The sequence below is a fragment of the Perognathus longimembris genome, chromosome 25 (genome assembly GCF_023159225.1).
Source record: "Perognathus longimembris pacificus isolate PPM17 chromosome 25, ASM2315922v1, whole genome shotgun sequence".
Classification (NCBI taxonomy): Eukaryota; Metazoa; Chordata; class Mammalia; order Rodentia; family Heteromyidae; genus Perognathus; species Perognathus longimembris.
This window is the reverse complement of record NC_063185.1, coordinates 24,089,079-24,101,807: the sequence shown is the minus strand read 5'-3', so window position 1 is coordinate 24,101,807 and position 12,729 is coordinate 24,089,079. Positions and strand designations below refer to the sequence as shown.

Here is a 12,729-nt window from a genome sequence, read left to right as displayed (position 1 = left end):
GAACTGCGATCCTTCCGCCTCAGCCTCCTAAGGGCTGGGGTGACAGGTGTGCCTCACGCCCAGGGAAGAGAATTACAGGTTCCACACGCTGTCCACATACTAAAGACACGTCTACTTCAGCCGTGCCGGGCAGAGCAGCGCTGCGCCCAGGAGCCCCGGCCCAGCCTGTCCCGTCCGTGCCCTGCGGCCGTGAGGTCAGGGCTGCCTGTCAGATTGCATCATTAGCAATAAGAGGACACCATTTCAAGATGGGCTTTGTTACGTGACGGGGCGGATCCATTCGTCCATCACCGAGGCCTGGTGGAAAGGATTTAGCGTCGGAGACGTCAATGTTCCTATCGGGGTTTTGGGGGAGCTAGCTTTTTCTGGGAATGTCGCTGCGTTATCTCAATCGCCAGGCTTCCTCCCCCGTGTAGTGATTGTGCAGTGTGCTGTGCTCGCTCCTGTCCCGATGTTCACTCGCGTTTGTCTTTCTGACTCCGGTGTGGCCTGGAGTCCGTCAATCTCGTCAGGGCGTAGACTGCGCGCTTCTATCTTTGTATGTTCTGTATTGTGAACTGTGTAGCCTCGCATTGATCTTTTCACTTTTTACTGCTATGTTGAGGTTTTAAATCTACACAGGGCAAGGAAATACAACGCAACTTTGCAGAAATTAATTGTTTCACGTGCTTGAGACATAAAAATCTAAATTGTAAGAAATGTGCTTTAAAGAAAGAAAACGTCCTATCACAACATATGCTTTTAAACCAAATTCTTTATTTTTACGACAGTGAAAAACTAAGTAGGAAGGAAAATAAGAGTATTTAAGGGGGTTCAGTGTTCTTTTTCAATGTGACCACGTCCCCTGAACGCTGACATCCACGCAGGAAGCAGAGCTCCGTTGACCAGCACCTTCCCTCGGATGGAGACCGCGGCCTGTGCTCCACGGAGGCTCCGGGAGGGGGCGCACCCGGGGCCCCGCGGCTCGCAGTGCAGCCGCGTGCGGGGGGAGCACCGGCCAGGCGGCGCCCTGCCCGGGACGACGGCCCCCCTCCGCGTCCCCCCTCCGCGTCCCCCCCCCGCGGGCGTCCGGGGCCCCGTGGCCCTACTGCTGCGCGCACTGCGCCTGCGCCGCCGGCTTGGAGGGCACATACAGGACGGGGTGCGCCTTCCTGGACGGCGCCTTCCCCAGCTTGCCTGGGGCTTCGTCCTCCTCTTCAGCTTTTGCTTGAAGCCTCGAACCGACAGCCAGCCTACGGGTATCAAAATATCCGCTCTGAATTCAAAGAACCGGACCCTGGCGGTGTCACCAACCATCAAGGAGTTGGTGTTTCTTAAAACGTTTCTATCAATTACCTTAATTTTATTAAATGTCCAAGAATATCTTTTTTAAGGTCTAAAAACAGAAGAGGAGGGCGCCTGGAAAGGCCTCCCTGAGAGAATTAACCACAGTGGGCACCTACAGTAAGCACACGTGACACAGGGTTAAAATGCACGGGCATCAAGGTCGAGCCCAAGGTCGAAACGACGTGAAACCCTGGGCTTTGTCAGTGCGTGTCTGTCTGTCCCATCCAAACAACACCAAAACCAATGACCAGAATCATAGTTCAAGCAACAATCCAGGGGCACAGACGTGGCGTGGCACAGACGTGACGTGCCTACCCTCCTCGCCGCGCGGGAGACGGGAGGACCTTAGTGCCAAGGCTCGCCAACAACTGAGTGCCGGCCGGCCACGAGGAAGGAAGCCGAGGGGGAGGGGGAGGGGGAGGGGGAGTGGGAGCGGGAGGGGGGAGGGGGAGGCCCAGTGCTCAAGCCCCAGTACCCACACACAAAGGAAACGTAGACGGGGAAGATCTATTCAAAAGGGCTGAGAAGATCCGTGGTAGGAAAGGCATCAATTCAGGATGTAGAGCCCGCGACAGCCAAGTCCCCCACGAACCCCATCTCTGCGGTGGCCACATTCAAATCAAAATCAAACTGTGGACCCCGAGTGCGGTGACTGCGGCCCTCCTGGCTCCTGCTCCCCCCTTCTTACCTCCATTACAACGTCTTAGAAAGACAAAGCCCTTTCAACACTCGCTCCCTCAGACACACATGCCCGACTCGCTGTGAGTCACAAACGCAATCGTGCAGAAAACAAAGGCTTTGAGGTTTTAGAAAAACGAAAATAAACTAGCTTAGTATTTAAGAAATGTCAACTATGCATCAAAGCCCACTTCTGAAGGCTTAGTGCACGTGACATCAAAAGCCATGAGCAAGTCCACCGTGTTTATGAACTGAGGCATCTTAAGCTACTAGAAAGCCCTCCGAGTAGCTAAGTTAACGTTTCTTTCATCATCGCTCTTAAGGCAGAGGCTGCGTGGTTCCCTTTCACAAACAGGAAGTCCCGCCTTCCTAGTCCCTCCCTCCCTCGACCCCACCCTCCGCCCTCACTTTAGACTCTGGGGTTTGGGAAAGGCTGGAGGCCGACAGAAGACCCTGGGACGTTACACTGCGCTCGGTGCTAAGGAAACAGACAAGGGAGTGTGCGCCCCGTGCGGTGCGGGGGGGGGGGGGGGGGCACTGACCTGGCCGGGCCGGGGGAGGGCCCGTCTCTCTCGTCGAAGGCCTCGGCGTCGGCCGGGGCGTCCACGAGCTTCACACACTTCTTTTCCTTCTTGGGCTGGGCGTCTGGGGGCAGATTTTTGCCGGCGGCGACACTGGTGACGGGCTCGTCCGTAGACACTGGTTTTTCTAACTGCGAGTTATCTTTGAAGTTGTCTGGACAGGACTGTGTCTCCTCCTTGCTAGGTGAGAGTCTAGAAACTTCCTTCCCACTAGCACTGTGGGCGGGCTGGCCCTCAGGGGCGCTGACGTCCACGGGTAACACCTCTCGTCTCTTCTTGAGAACAGGCACTTCCATCGCCTCTGAAACGGACACCATGGGAAAATCCAGCCAATGACCAACAGAGGACGCATGGGAGACGCAATCCTTTTCCCTTTCTCTCTCAAAAATCCACCGGCTCCCACTGAAATCCGGACACTTCTTACCCGTCTGTGCCTCTTCAAAGTGGACCAGGCCACGCTGTTTCCCCGGGGACGCTAGGAGCGGGCGCTGGCCCGGGAGCCCCCCCTCGGCCTCTCGGCGGAGGCGGCGCGGAAGGACCGCTCCGCTCACCGCCGGGCCTGCGCGCTGACCCGAGCTCTTCAGCTCAAGGCTGGCTCGCGCTCTGTCACTTGAACCACAACGCCAGCTTTCTGGTGGTGAGCTGCAGAAAGCGTTTCATGGACTTCCCTGCCTGGGCTGGCTTCGAACCGTGATCCTTGGTTCTCAGCCTCCTGAGCAGCTAAGATTACAGGCGTGAACCACCGGCACCTGGCTTGTTCTTATAATTTTGCAGCAGTAAGTTTTCCTTACAGCTACACGTACATAAGCACAAATTTGTTTATAAGGAGATTTGAACAAAGAAAAGTTGATATAAACTCTCAGAGCTATTCCTGACTTGAGACAAAAGTAAGTGAAGCACATATGTGTGTGTGTCTATACAGATACAGACACACACACACACAAACATCTACCTTCGGGTTCGTACTTCAGCTTTAATTCATCCAGCTTAGCTCTTAGCTTCATATTTTCACTTTCCAGAACCTGGAGGCACCTTTCATTGGCAAAAAGCTTCCGCTCAAAATCCAGGGTGCGCTGGCTCTCAAACAAGGCCTTCATGCGCTGGATGGACAGCTCGCCTCGGGCGCTCTCGTTCTCCTTGCTGTGGTGACGGAAAAGCCCGCGTTCAGCCCCAGCACAGACAGAGCCCGGGGAGTCATTTTCACTGGGGAGTCTCAACACTCACGGAAAAAAGCCCTTCTCTGGGGATTTCAGTAACAACGACAAAATAAACCATTAAAATAAGGTTTGACAATGGCAACTTCTCCCCGCAGAGGAAACCCTGCCTCCTTCGTGCCACATGCTGCTGCTCCGCGGCACGGCCCGCGGCTGGCCGGGACACCTACGTCAGCTCCTGGATCTTCAGCTGCAGCAGGTCTGTGTAGTAGCTGCTGTCTCCCGGGGCGGAGGAGCTGGGCTCCGCGGCGGGCTTCTGCTTCACGCTCTCGTACAGGTTCTGGGGGAGCACGGGGGCGCTCACTGCCCGCTCCCACCACCGGGTGGCAGTGTGCGCTCAGCCACCCGTCCCCTCTCACAGGCCAGCGGGAGAAGAGACTCCTCCAGACCCCGCCCCACGGCACCCCCGGGCCTTTCCACCTCCCCGGCTTGCTGGACAGAAGGAAAAGCGGGCTGGCTTGAGCTCTGAACTTGATAAAGCCATAAGATGAAACAAAACGGAAAGCGATCTGAAGTAAGGGCATATCATTTCTGCAAGGGAAAAAAGCCAGTCTCTTAAAAAAAAACAACAAAACTTGTAGGGAAAAAAGTCCAGGCGCACGGTGGACCACGCCACGGCCAAAGGGCGGCCTGGCCAAGTCACACGGTGACCCCACCGGGGCACGGTGACCCCACCTGGGCACGGTGACCCCACCTGGGCACGGTGACCCCACCTGGGCACGCTGAAATGAAGCCCCGCGAGAAGCAAGCCGGTGCTAACAGGAAAGAACAAACGTACAGGCCAGAAAATATGAAAGTAAAGAGCCAATTGTGTGACAGAGAGACTGCTTAAAAGCCAGGGCTCACGCCTGTCACCCCAACTGTTCAGAAGACCGAGACCTGAGAGGCTGTGGCGCGAAGCCAGCCCAGGCACAAGAGTCCGTGAGACTCGGTCACCGGACAACCAGCACAATGTCAGGCTGGAGGCATGGCTCAAGGGACGGTGCCAGCCATGCAAGCACAAGGTCCCGAGTTCAAGCCCTAGTACCACAGCACCAGCACAAAACCAAAACTACCACAAAAAATAAAAGCTAAAAACGTGGAGAAATCCTAAATTTGGTTCATTTTAAAGCGTTTCACACACCTTAAATTTCTCCAGACTCTTCACTTCCCCTAGGAGATGCTTTATCTCCCCGTTCTTCTGCTCCACCATGGCGAACAGCCGCTCCTGCTGCTCGGATGCCGTCTGAGACCCCTTCATCTGCACCAGCGTGGCGATCTGTAACTAGACAAGAGCCACGAGCACACGCCCAATAAATAAAGCAGGGATTCGATGACACTGCTGGCACGATGCTCCCTTAAGAAACTAAACTGACCGGCTGCTCCTCAGCTTCTAACTTAACAATGCGCCGTCTTAAGTCCTGCTGCGGGCGTATCTTTGGAGTACCGATCCCACTTTTCCCCCGTCTGAAGCCCTCCGCCTAACCACCTGTGCTCTGGGATCTCTGCCGTGCGGCGCGCTCTACCTTCATCCGCTGCATCTGCTCTCGGAAGAAGGCGTTCTGCTTCTTCAGCATCTGGTACTTGCCCTTCATGCTGTTAAGCTGCCGCTCCATGGCCGCCCTTCGGTCTTCCACCTGGAAAGTTCTGACGCGTCTCACTGTTCTGGTGCCCCACACGCTGGCGCCACCCAGCCCCTGGCTCGCGGGCGCCCCTCGAGTACCTCAGCAAACAGCGAGTTGCCTTTGCTGTTGGGGTCCAGGGCTTGCTGCAGGGCCTGGCTCAGCTGCACCTGCAGATCCTGGTTCTGCACCCGCGCTTTCTGCAGTCAGAAGGAAGCTGTTACTGACGGACGAGATGGGGGAAGGCGGGGCCGAGGCCGCGGCCGCGCGCCGGGGTCCCCCCGGTACCTCGAGGGCGTTGTAGTAGGACACGGCTTCCCTCTCCTGCTCCTCCTTCTCGGCCTGCAGACGCGCCGCCTGGCGCGTCAGGTCGGTGCTCAGGTGCTCCAGTCTCTCCTGCGCGTAACGGAGCTCGTGCACCTCCTCCTCCAGGCTGGCCTGCTCGAGGGGAAGCGCGAGGGGTGCTCTCATCCGCGGCTCCGTCACGGCGGCTCACTCCCCCCCAAACCCAAGCCAAAGGCCCCGGACGACCCGCTCTTCCCACCGACTCTGGCCCGCGGCCCGGCCCGCGGCCCGGCCCGCGCGGAGGCCCCAGGGGGCGGCCCGTCCCACCTTGAGGCGCTCCGCGTCGGCCAGCTCCGTCTGCAGGGCCAGCAGCTCCGAGGAGGCGCGCTCGGGCCCACGCGCGGACAGGAGCCGCAGCTCCTCCGCCTTCTGCGCCAGGAGCTCCCTCTGGTGCTCCGCCTTGTGCCTCAGCTGCTTCTCGCTCAGCCGGGCCTCGTCCAGGTCTGCCTTCAGCCTTCCCAGCTGAAGTGAGGCGGGAGGGAGAGGTCACGGCCCGCGGGCGTGCTTGGGGGAGCCTTCGGGCCCCGCCCGCGGACGGCCGGGCAGGGGTGGGGGGTCGCTCCGGAACGCGGACATCCCACCTTGTCTCTGAGCTCGCCCACCTCCTGCGCGCGCCTCCGGCCCAGCTGCTCTTCCTGCTGCTCCAGCTGCGCCTTCTGCTGCTGCTTTGCGGCCTCATACTCACAGCTCAAGCTCTCCAGCATGCGGCTCTTGAGCTCCACGGCCCTCTGCAGAGTGTATGTCTCCTGCTCGTATTTCTGCAAACGGATCCGATGACAATTCAATGACACAAAACCCCACGGAGGGGGTCGCGGGGAGGCGGCCTCACCGCCTCCAGATGTGTATCACATCTGGAGTTCACTGTGCGACTCGGCCTCAATGAACCCCTTAGATGTGCCTGACACACAGGACAGGGTCTCACAAGCTCCTGGGGAGGTGGACACAGGCAGTGGCCCCAGTGCTCCTTGGGAGGGAGGGGGGTGAAGGTGTTGCTGGCCCTCACGGAGGCACAGCAGAAGAGGAGTGGTCTGTCTGAGAGGAGATCAGCTCACACGGGGACCCCGAGCCCCCGTAGAGAGCTCAGGTTTCATTGTACAGAGAATTGAAGCCCGAGTGGCCGGGGCAGGGAGGGGCGCAACCTTTCAGGTGTTCCTGTGACCGCTAGGTGGCTGTGTGGGGAAGGATGGCATGAGGGGCCGCGCCGGAAGCAGGCAGCCTGGGAACGAGGCGCAGCTGTGGTCCAGCGCAGTGAGGATGGCGTCCAGACCACAGCTCTGCCTGAGTGGATGGCTTATCGGCCAAGTCCTGTGACCAACAATAAACATGAGAGTCACAAGTTTTGACTCAAGCAATGATGTCGATGCTGTGCCATTTACAAAGAGCTACAGAGAAAGAATGTTTAGTGGACAGAGATCAACTATTATTTATTTCTCTCCTTTTTGAGGTAATCCTTAGGCTTAAAATCACGGCCTCAGAGTTTCTTTCTGTCACAACTCAGATGCCTACAGCTTGTAAGGAGAATGAAAGTCCTGCAAAGTGACATTTAGATGTCACCTGAGCTCTGAAACCTGAAACAAGTCAGGCCACCTCACCAGAGTTCAGACAAAACCACAGCTGGGGGTCAGAATGGCAGAACGTGGTAAGAGCAAGCATAACAAGATTCTCTGTAAAGTCAGAATACGTTAGGTCGGGAAGAACATGAGAAATTGATTTAGCTCATTCTCCTTTCACATGGACAGAGCATACAGGGAGTGAGATATGCTGTAAGTAAAATGACAAGTGCTAGCAAAATAGACCTCCAGTAGCAAACCAGCCCCCTGTAAATCCAAGTACACAGTCTACCTCAGTCACGGCCATCAGCTCATGACGACACTTATCCAGTTCACTCTGCAGCTCCGTTTGGCTCTCCAGGAGTTGTAGGCCATACTGTGCAGCTTTGAGTCGCTCCTCTTCAGCCTCTTTGAGCTTATTTCGAAGATCTGTAATTTTGTCTGACTCCATGTTCCTCTCCTGTCTTCAATTTCCTATAAGTTAAAGAAATATAATTACTTGAGCTTAAACGTAAACCAGAAAATAAGTGTACTCAGCACTCTTGCCATACACAAAGGATTAAGAGTCTGTTCCTGACTTCTAACTGCATGACCCACACAACTCAAGAGGATAAGAGAAATCCAGAAACTTTACAGCACTGACTGTACGTCCAGTGTAAAAAGGCCCATAGGCAATCCAAGAACTCTGTGTCTGAGGCGTCACGACACTGAGTACTAACCACTGGTTCCAAATTAATGGGGGTCACTGGTGACCCCAGGGGCAGCTCTGGCAGGGGGCGGGGAGACGGTGACATGGGACAAGAGCCCAGTAGAGTGGGCTTAAGAGGATGCAAAAAGCAGAAACTGGGGGAGTAGCTGGAGAAGGGATGGCGGCAGCTTTCTTTCTTATTTTTTGAACAGAAAAAAATAAAGCCATGAGAGTAGAAACCTATTATACAAGTGACAATGGACTATCCCTGATTAAAGAAGACGGTGAGTTCACGTGCAGAGATTGGAACAGGGACATTCCGCCTAAAGTGAGGAAAACCAGTGTCCAAGCACACGTGCTTACAGCCAGGTAGACACAGCGATTCAGTGTGTCAATGGATTAGGAAGCAACATCTTTAAGAATGAAGATGAGGGGGCTGGGGATATGGCCTAGTGGCAAGAGTGCCTGCCTCATATACATGAGGCTCTGGGTTCGATTCCCCAGCACCACATATACAGAAAATGGCCAGAAGTGGCGCTGTGGCTCAAGTGGCAGAGTGCTAGCCTTGAGCAAAAAGAAGCCAGGGACAGTGCTCAGGCCCTGAGTCCAAGCCCCAGGACTGGCCAAAAAAAAAAAAAAAAAAAAGAATGAAGATGAGGATGGAGAATACAGGGTTCCAGCAGAGACAATAGTTACCATGGGTTACTCGGGGATAGTGGCTACCACTTTATACTGGAAAGTGTTCACATGCCTGCATTGTGGTAGGGACATCTAGCTAAGTGTTGCACTGTTGTAACAACCATTTATTTGCCAAGCCAACTACTTCAAGTACATCATCTTTATTCATTCCCTTGGAAGTCTCGGTTAAGTGAATACTGTCATCTCAACATCTACCAAAGAAATATGGAGTTAACCTCGATATGGCAAAACTAGCTCTCATTCACTCAAAAAGTCTGGTTGGAGTCCTATGAAATTGTCCAACATTGTGTTGGCAGTAACTGTGCAGTGTTGACTCAAAACACCGGACAAGGAATAACCTTTCCTCTTGAGTCTTACAGTCTATCACCTGAACTATAAACCTGCAAGTGTAACGCGCGCGCACACGGAGAGGCAGAGAGTGGTCTCTGAGGCCCTAACAGGGGAACTGCCCTCATCTGGCCCCAGGGTGGTGGAGAACAGGGTAGGAGGGAAGGTGGATAAAGAAGGTTTCCCTAGGCAAGTGTGCCAGCAGAGATCTAGTGGATGAAAGTTAACCCACCAACCTGCAATCAGGAAGCCAGAGGGGCAGCACAGCGTCACCCTAGGCGTGGCATCACCTTATGCAATGCCCTGGGCAGCCCCACGAGACGGCACGGGCCCACTGTACACAGGCAATCTAGACAAAACACAAGGAGACGCGGCGTGGCCCGGGTTATTAGCTAGTAAATGGCCAAAGGAGATGGAATCCGAGTCTAGCTCCCGAGCACGAAGCATCAGCCCCTTTCCTCTCCAATCTCTCAAAGCGTGGCGTGCATCCAGCATGTGGGGGGCAAACAGCAGCTCGGGCTGAGGTCCGGCCCGGCCCCCCCCCCCCACACACAGCTGGCTGCCTGCTCGTGAGCCAGAATGTGTGACGTCCTCTCATCTCACCTGGAAGACGGGGGCGGCGACGGCCCCGCCCGGAGGAGGGGCGCGTCGGGCGCGGGATCCGGGCCCTCGTGGGAGCCGCACGACATCAAGCGGGGCTCGGGGCATGCTCGCTCTCCCGGTGTCGCCCGCCCGCCCGCCCCGGGGCGCCCACTCGCCGCGGCCCCTCCCGTCCTCGCCGGCAGCGAGCTCGGAAGCCGAGCCCCGGGGGCGTTCCTCACATCGGCGGCCCGGCCCCCACGGCCGCCCCGGCCCCCCCGGCCGCCCCGGGCCTCCCCCGGGCTTCCCGGCCTCCGGCGCAGCGGCCCCCCCGGCCCCCCCGGCCGCCCCGGGCCTCCCCCGGGCTTCCCGGCCTCCGGCGCAGCGGGGCCCCCGGCCGCCCCGGCCCGTTTCCCCCCGGCCGGCAGCGCGGCGGGGCCCCGGTCCCACGCTGGACCGCGTCCGGCCGGAAGCTCGCCCGCGAGGCCCGCGTTCCGGGCGAGACCCGTTCCGCCCCGCCGCCCCGCCGCCCCGCCGCCCCGCCGCGCCCGGCTCCCCCGCCCTGCCCGCTCCCCTCGCCCTCACCCCCGCGCGCCCCCCGGCGCCGGCGGCCGCACAGGCCGAGCCGGGAGACCCGAGCGCCCCGCCCGCCGACGCCCCCGGCCCGGGACGCCCCGCCCGGCGCCCTCACCGGCCTCCGCTGGGCGCCACAGCTTTCGAACGCCGTCCCGCGAGGCTTCGCGCCTCTCGCGAGAAGACCCGCCCCGCCCTCGAGTCGAGGAGCTCGGAGGGACTTCCGGCGGCGTGTCCCACCCACTTCCGGCGCGAGCCGGTGGCGGGTTCGGATCCGTCCCCGCCGGGTGTTAGTGCTGCCGGGTCGGTTTCCGGGGTGGGCGGGGCGCGGAGGGCCTTCCGGCGGCTGCTCTGGGCAGTCGGGGGGCGCTGCCAACGACGGGGCCCCCCCAGCGCCCCGGGCCCCCTGCGGCGGTGTGACGGTGCCCCCCCCCTGCGCCCCGGGCCCCTGCGGCGGTGTGACGGTGCCCCCCCTGCGCCCCGGGCCCCCTGCGGCGGTGTGACGGTGCCCCCCCTGCGCCCCGGGCCCCCTGCGGCGGTGTGACGGCCCCCCCCCAGCGCCCCGGGCCCCCCCCCAGCGCCCCGGGCCCCCTGCGGCGGTGTGACGGTGCCCCCCCAGCGCCCCGGGCCCCTGCGGCGGTGTGACGGTGCCCCCCCAGCGCCCCGGGCCCCTGCGGCGGTGTGACGGTGCCCCCCCAGCGCCCCGGGCCCCCTGCGGCGGTGTGACGGTGCCCCCCCAGCGCCCCGGGCCCCTGCGGCGGTGTGACGGCCCCCCCCAGCGCCCCGGGCCCCTGCGGCGGTGTGACGGTGCCCCCCCAGCGCCCCGGGCCCCCTGCGGCGGTGTGACGGTGCCCCCCCAGCGCCCCGGGCCCCCCCAGCGCCCCATGCCCCCCCCAGTGCCCCGTGCCCCCCCAGAGCCCCGGGCCCCCTGCGGCGGTGTGACGGTGCCCCCCCAGCGCCCCGGCCCCCTGCGGCGGTGTGACGGTGCCCCCCCAGCGCCCCGAGCCCCTGCGGCGGTGTGACGGTGCCCCCCCAGCGCCCCGAGCCCCCTGCGGCGGTGTGACGGTGCCCCCCCAGCGCCCCAGGCCCCCTGCGGCGGTGTGGACGGTGCCCCCCCAGCGCCCCGGGCCCCTGCGGCGGTGTGACGGTGCCCCCCCAGCGCCCCGGGCCCCCTGCGGCGGTGTGACGGTGCCCCCCCAGCGCCCCGGGCCCCCTGCGGCGGTGTGGGGCGCCCACCAGCTTCCCGGGGTGGAGGGACCCCTGCGCCCCGGGCCCCTGCGGCGGTGTGACGGTGCCCCCCCAGCGCCCCGTGCCCCCCCCAGCGCCCCGGGCCCCCTGCGGCGGTGTGGGGCGCCCCCCAGCTTCCCGGGGTGGAGGGACCCCAGCGCCCCGGGCCCCCTGCGGCGGTGTGGGGCGCCCCCCAGCTTCCCGGGGCGGAGGGACCCCAGCACCCCGGGCCCCCTGCTTGGGGGCGCCCGGGGTCAGTTGTGGTTCTGGTGACTGCAGTGAGGCGTGGGGTCCGGCCCGGGCTCGGGGTCCGGGTTGGCACTGCACCCCCCACCTGAGCAGTTGGGGGGTTGCTGGATTTAGGGCCCTGAATGGATGTCCGGCTAAGAGCTTGAAACCGATCCGGTGCTGGCTTGGTCTGGTGCTGACACCAGCTGGTGCTCTAGGAGCAGCCTGGGCTGAGGGCTGCCGGTGCCGCCGACACCACCAGACAGACGATTATGTAATGACACCGTGCAAGGAAACCTAGACGGTCAGCTCACTGGCTAGCTCACACACCTGACCCCCAGGACCGAATGAGGTACGCCTTCCCCATAGCCAGAAGAAGGGCCTTCAGCCTGTTCACACAGGAGAGACGGGCCTTCCCTGCACACAGCGGAGGGTGCAGACAAGGAAAGGAAGTTCCATGTGGAGAAACAAAACGCACCCCACCCCACCCCGTTAGAATCCCCAATACCGCCCCTGTACAGAACTGGGATAAACCCTTCTTTCATCCCAACTGTTCTGGCCCACTGAGTTATTAGGAATGACAGAGCGGGGTGTTAGTTTGTCTTGAAAAGCTGTATTTATTTTGACACAAGCTTATTTAATAATGGCTTTGGGTACCACAGATGAATAGTCCTACTCAAAGGAGCTTAGATTTTAGCCAAAGAGCCACTCACTGAACAACAAATTCTTACTTAGAGGATTTGTTAGAGTTTCTTGTTCTTCCTCATGATTAAATAGCGCTTCATGCTAGTCTTCATTGTGGGCCAAGCAAAAACAAGCTCAGGAGCTGAGACACAAGAGCCTGACAAGAACGGGATCGGATCAGTTCTGTGATTCGTGGGATGAGCTGGGCGGCGAGGGCTCTGCAAGGTTGTGGGTGGAGGGGCCGAAGGTGTGGTTGCTGTATCCTGCGGGATGGAGGGAGAGGGCAGAGAGGGGGCAGCTCAGTGCAGGACTGGGGGGATTATCCTCCACGGCGGGAGAGAAGAATCCAGCAAGAGAAAGGGAAGAGCTATCCGAGAAGAGATCAGGAAATGGGATTGTCACAAGTACAGTGATGCGCAGAATGAACAC

General features: G+C 60.0%; 2 protein-coding genes across 2 annotated transcripts; one reads left to right on the top strand and one right to left on the bottom strand.

Annotated features, from left to right (window-relative positions):
- Positions 1 to 1,069: 1,069 nt before the first annotated feature.
- Spdl1 (spindle apparatus coiled-coil protein 1) lies at positions 1,070 to 9,748 on the bottom strand. The gene is made up of 13 exons (XM_048334218.1): positions 9,613 to 9,748; positions 9,246 to 9,358; positions 7,588 to 7,769; positions 6,327 to 6,503; positions 6,013 to 6,207; positions 5,689 to 5,838; positions 5,502 to 5,600; positions 5,305 to 5,415; positions 4,923 to 5,063; positions 3,970 to 4,079; positions 3,538 to 3,725; positions 2,547 to 2,886; positions 1,070 to 1,232 (listed from the first exon to the last, which is right to left on the bottom strand). The coding sequence occupies exons 3-13, from the start codon at positions 7,744 to 7,746 to the stop codon at positions 1,085 to 1,087; spliced, it is 1,818 nt and encodes a 605-aa protein (XP_048190175.1). The 5' UTR covers positions 7,747 to 7,769; positions 9,246 to 9,358; positions 9,613 to 9,748; the 3' UTR covers positions 1,070 to 1,084.
- On the top strand, positions 9,589 to 11,661 carry LOC125342026 (basic proline-rich protein-like). The gene is made up of 4 exons (XM_048334160.1): positions 9,589 to 10,086; positions 10,208 to 10,699; positions 10,821 to 10,960; positions 11,118 to 11,661. The coding sequence occupies exons 1-4, from the start codon at positions 9,589 to 9,591 to the stop codon at positions 11,659 to 11,661; spliced, it is 1,674 nt and encodes a 557-aa protein (XP_048190117.1).
- The last annotated feature ends 1,068 nt before the right edge of the window (positions 11,662 to 12,729 follow it).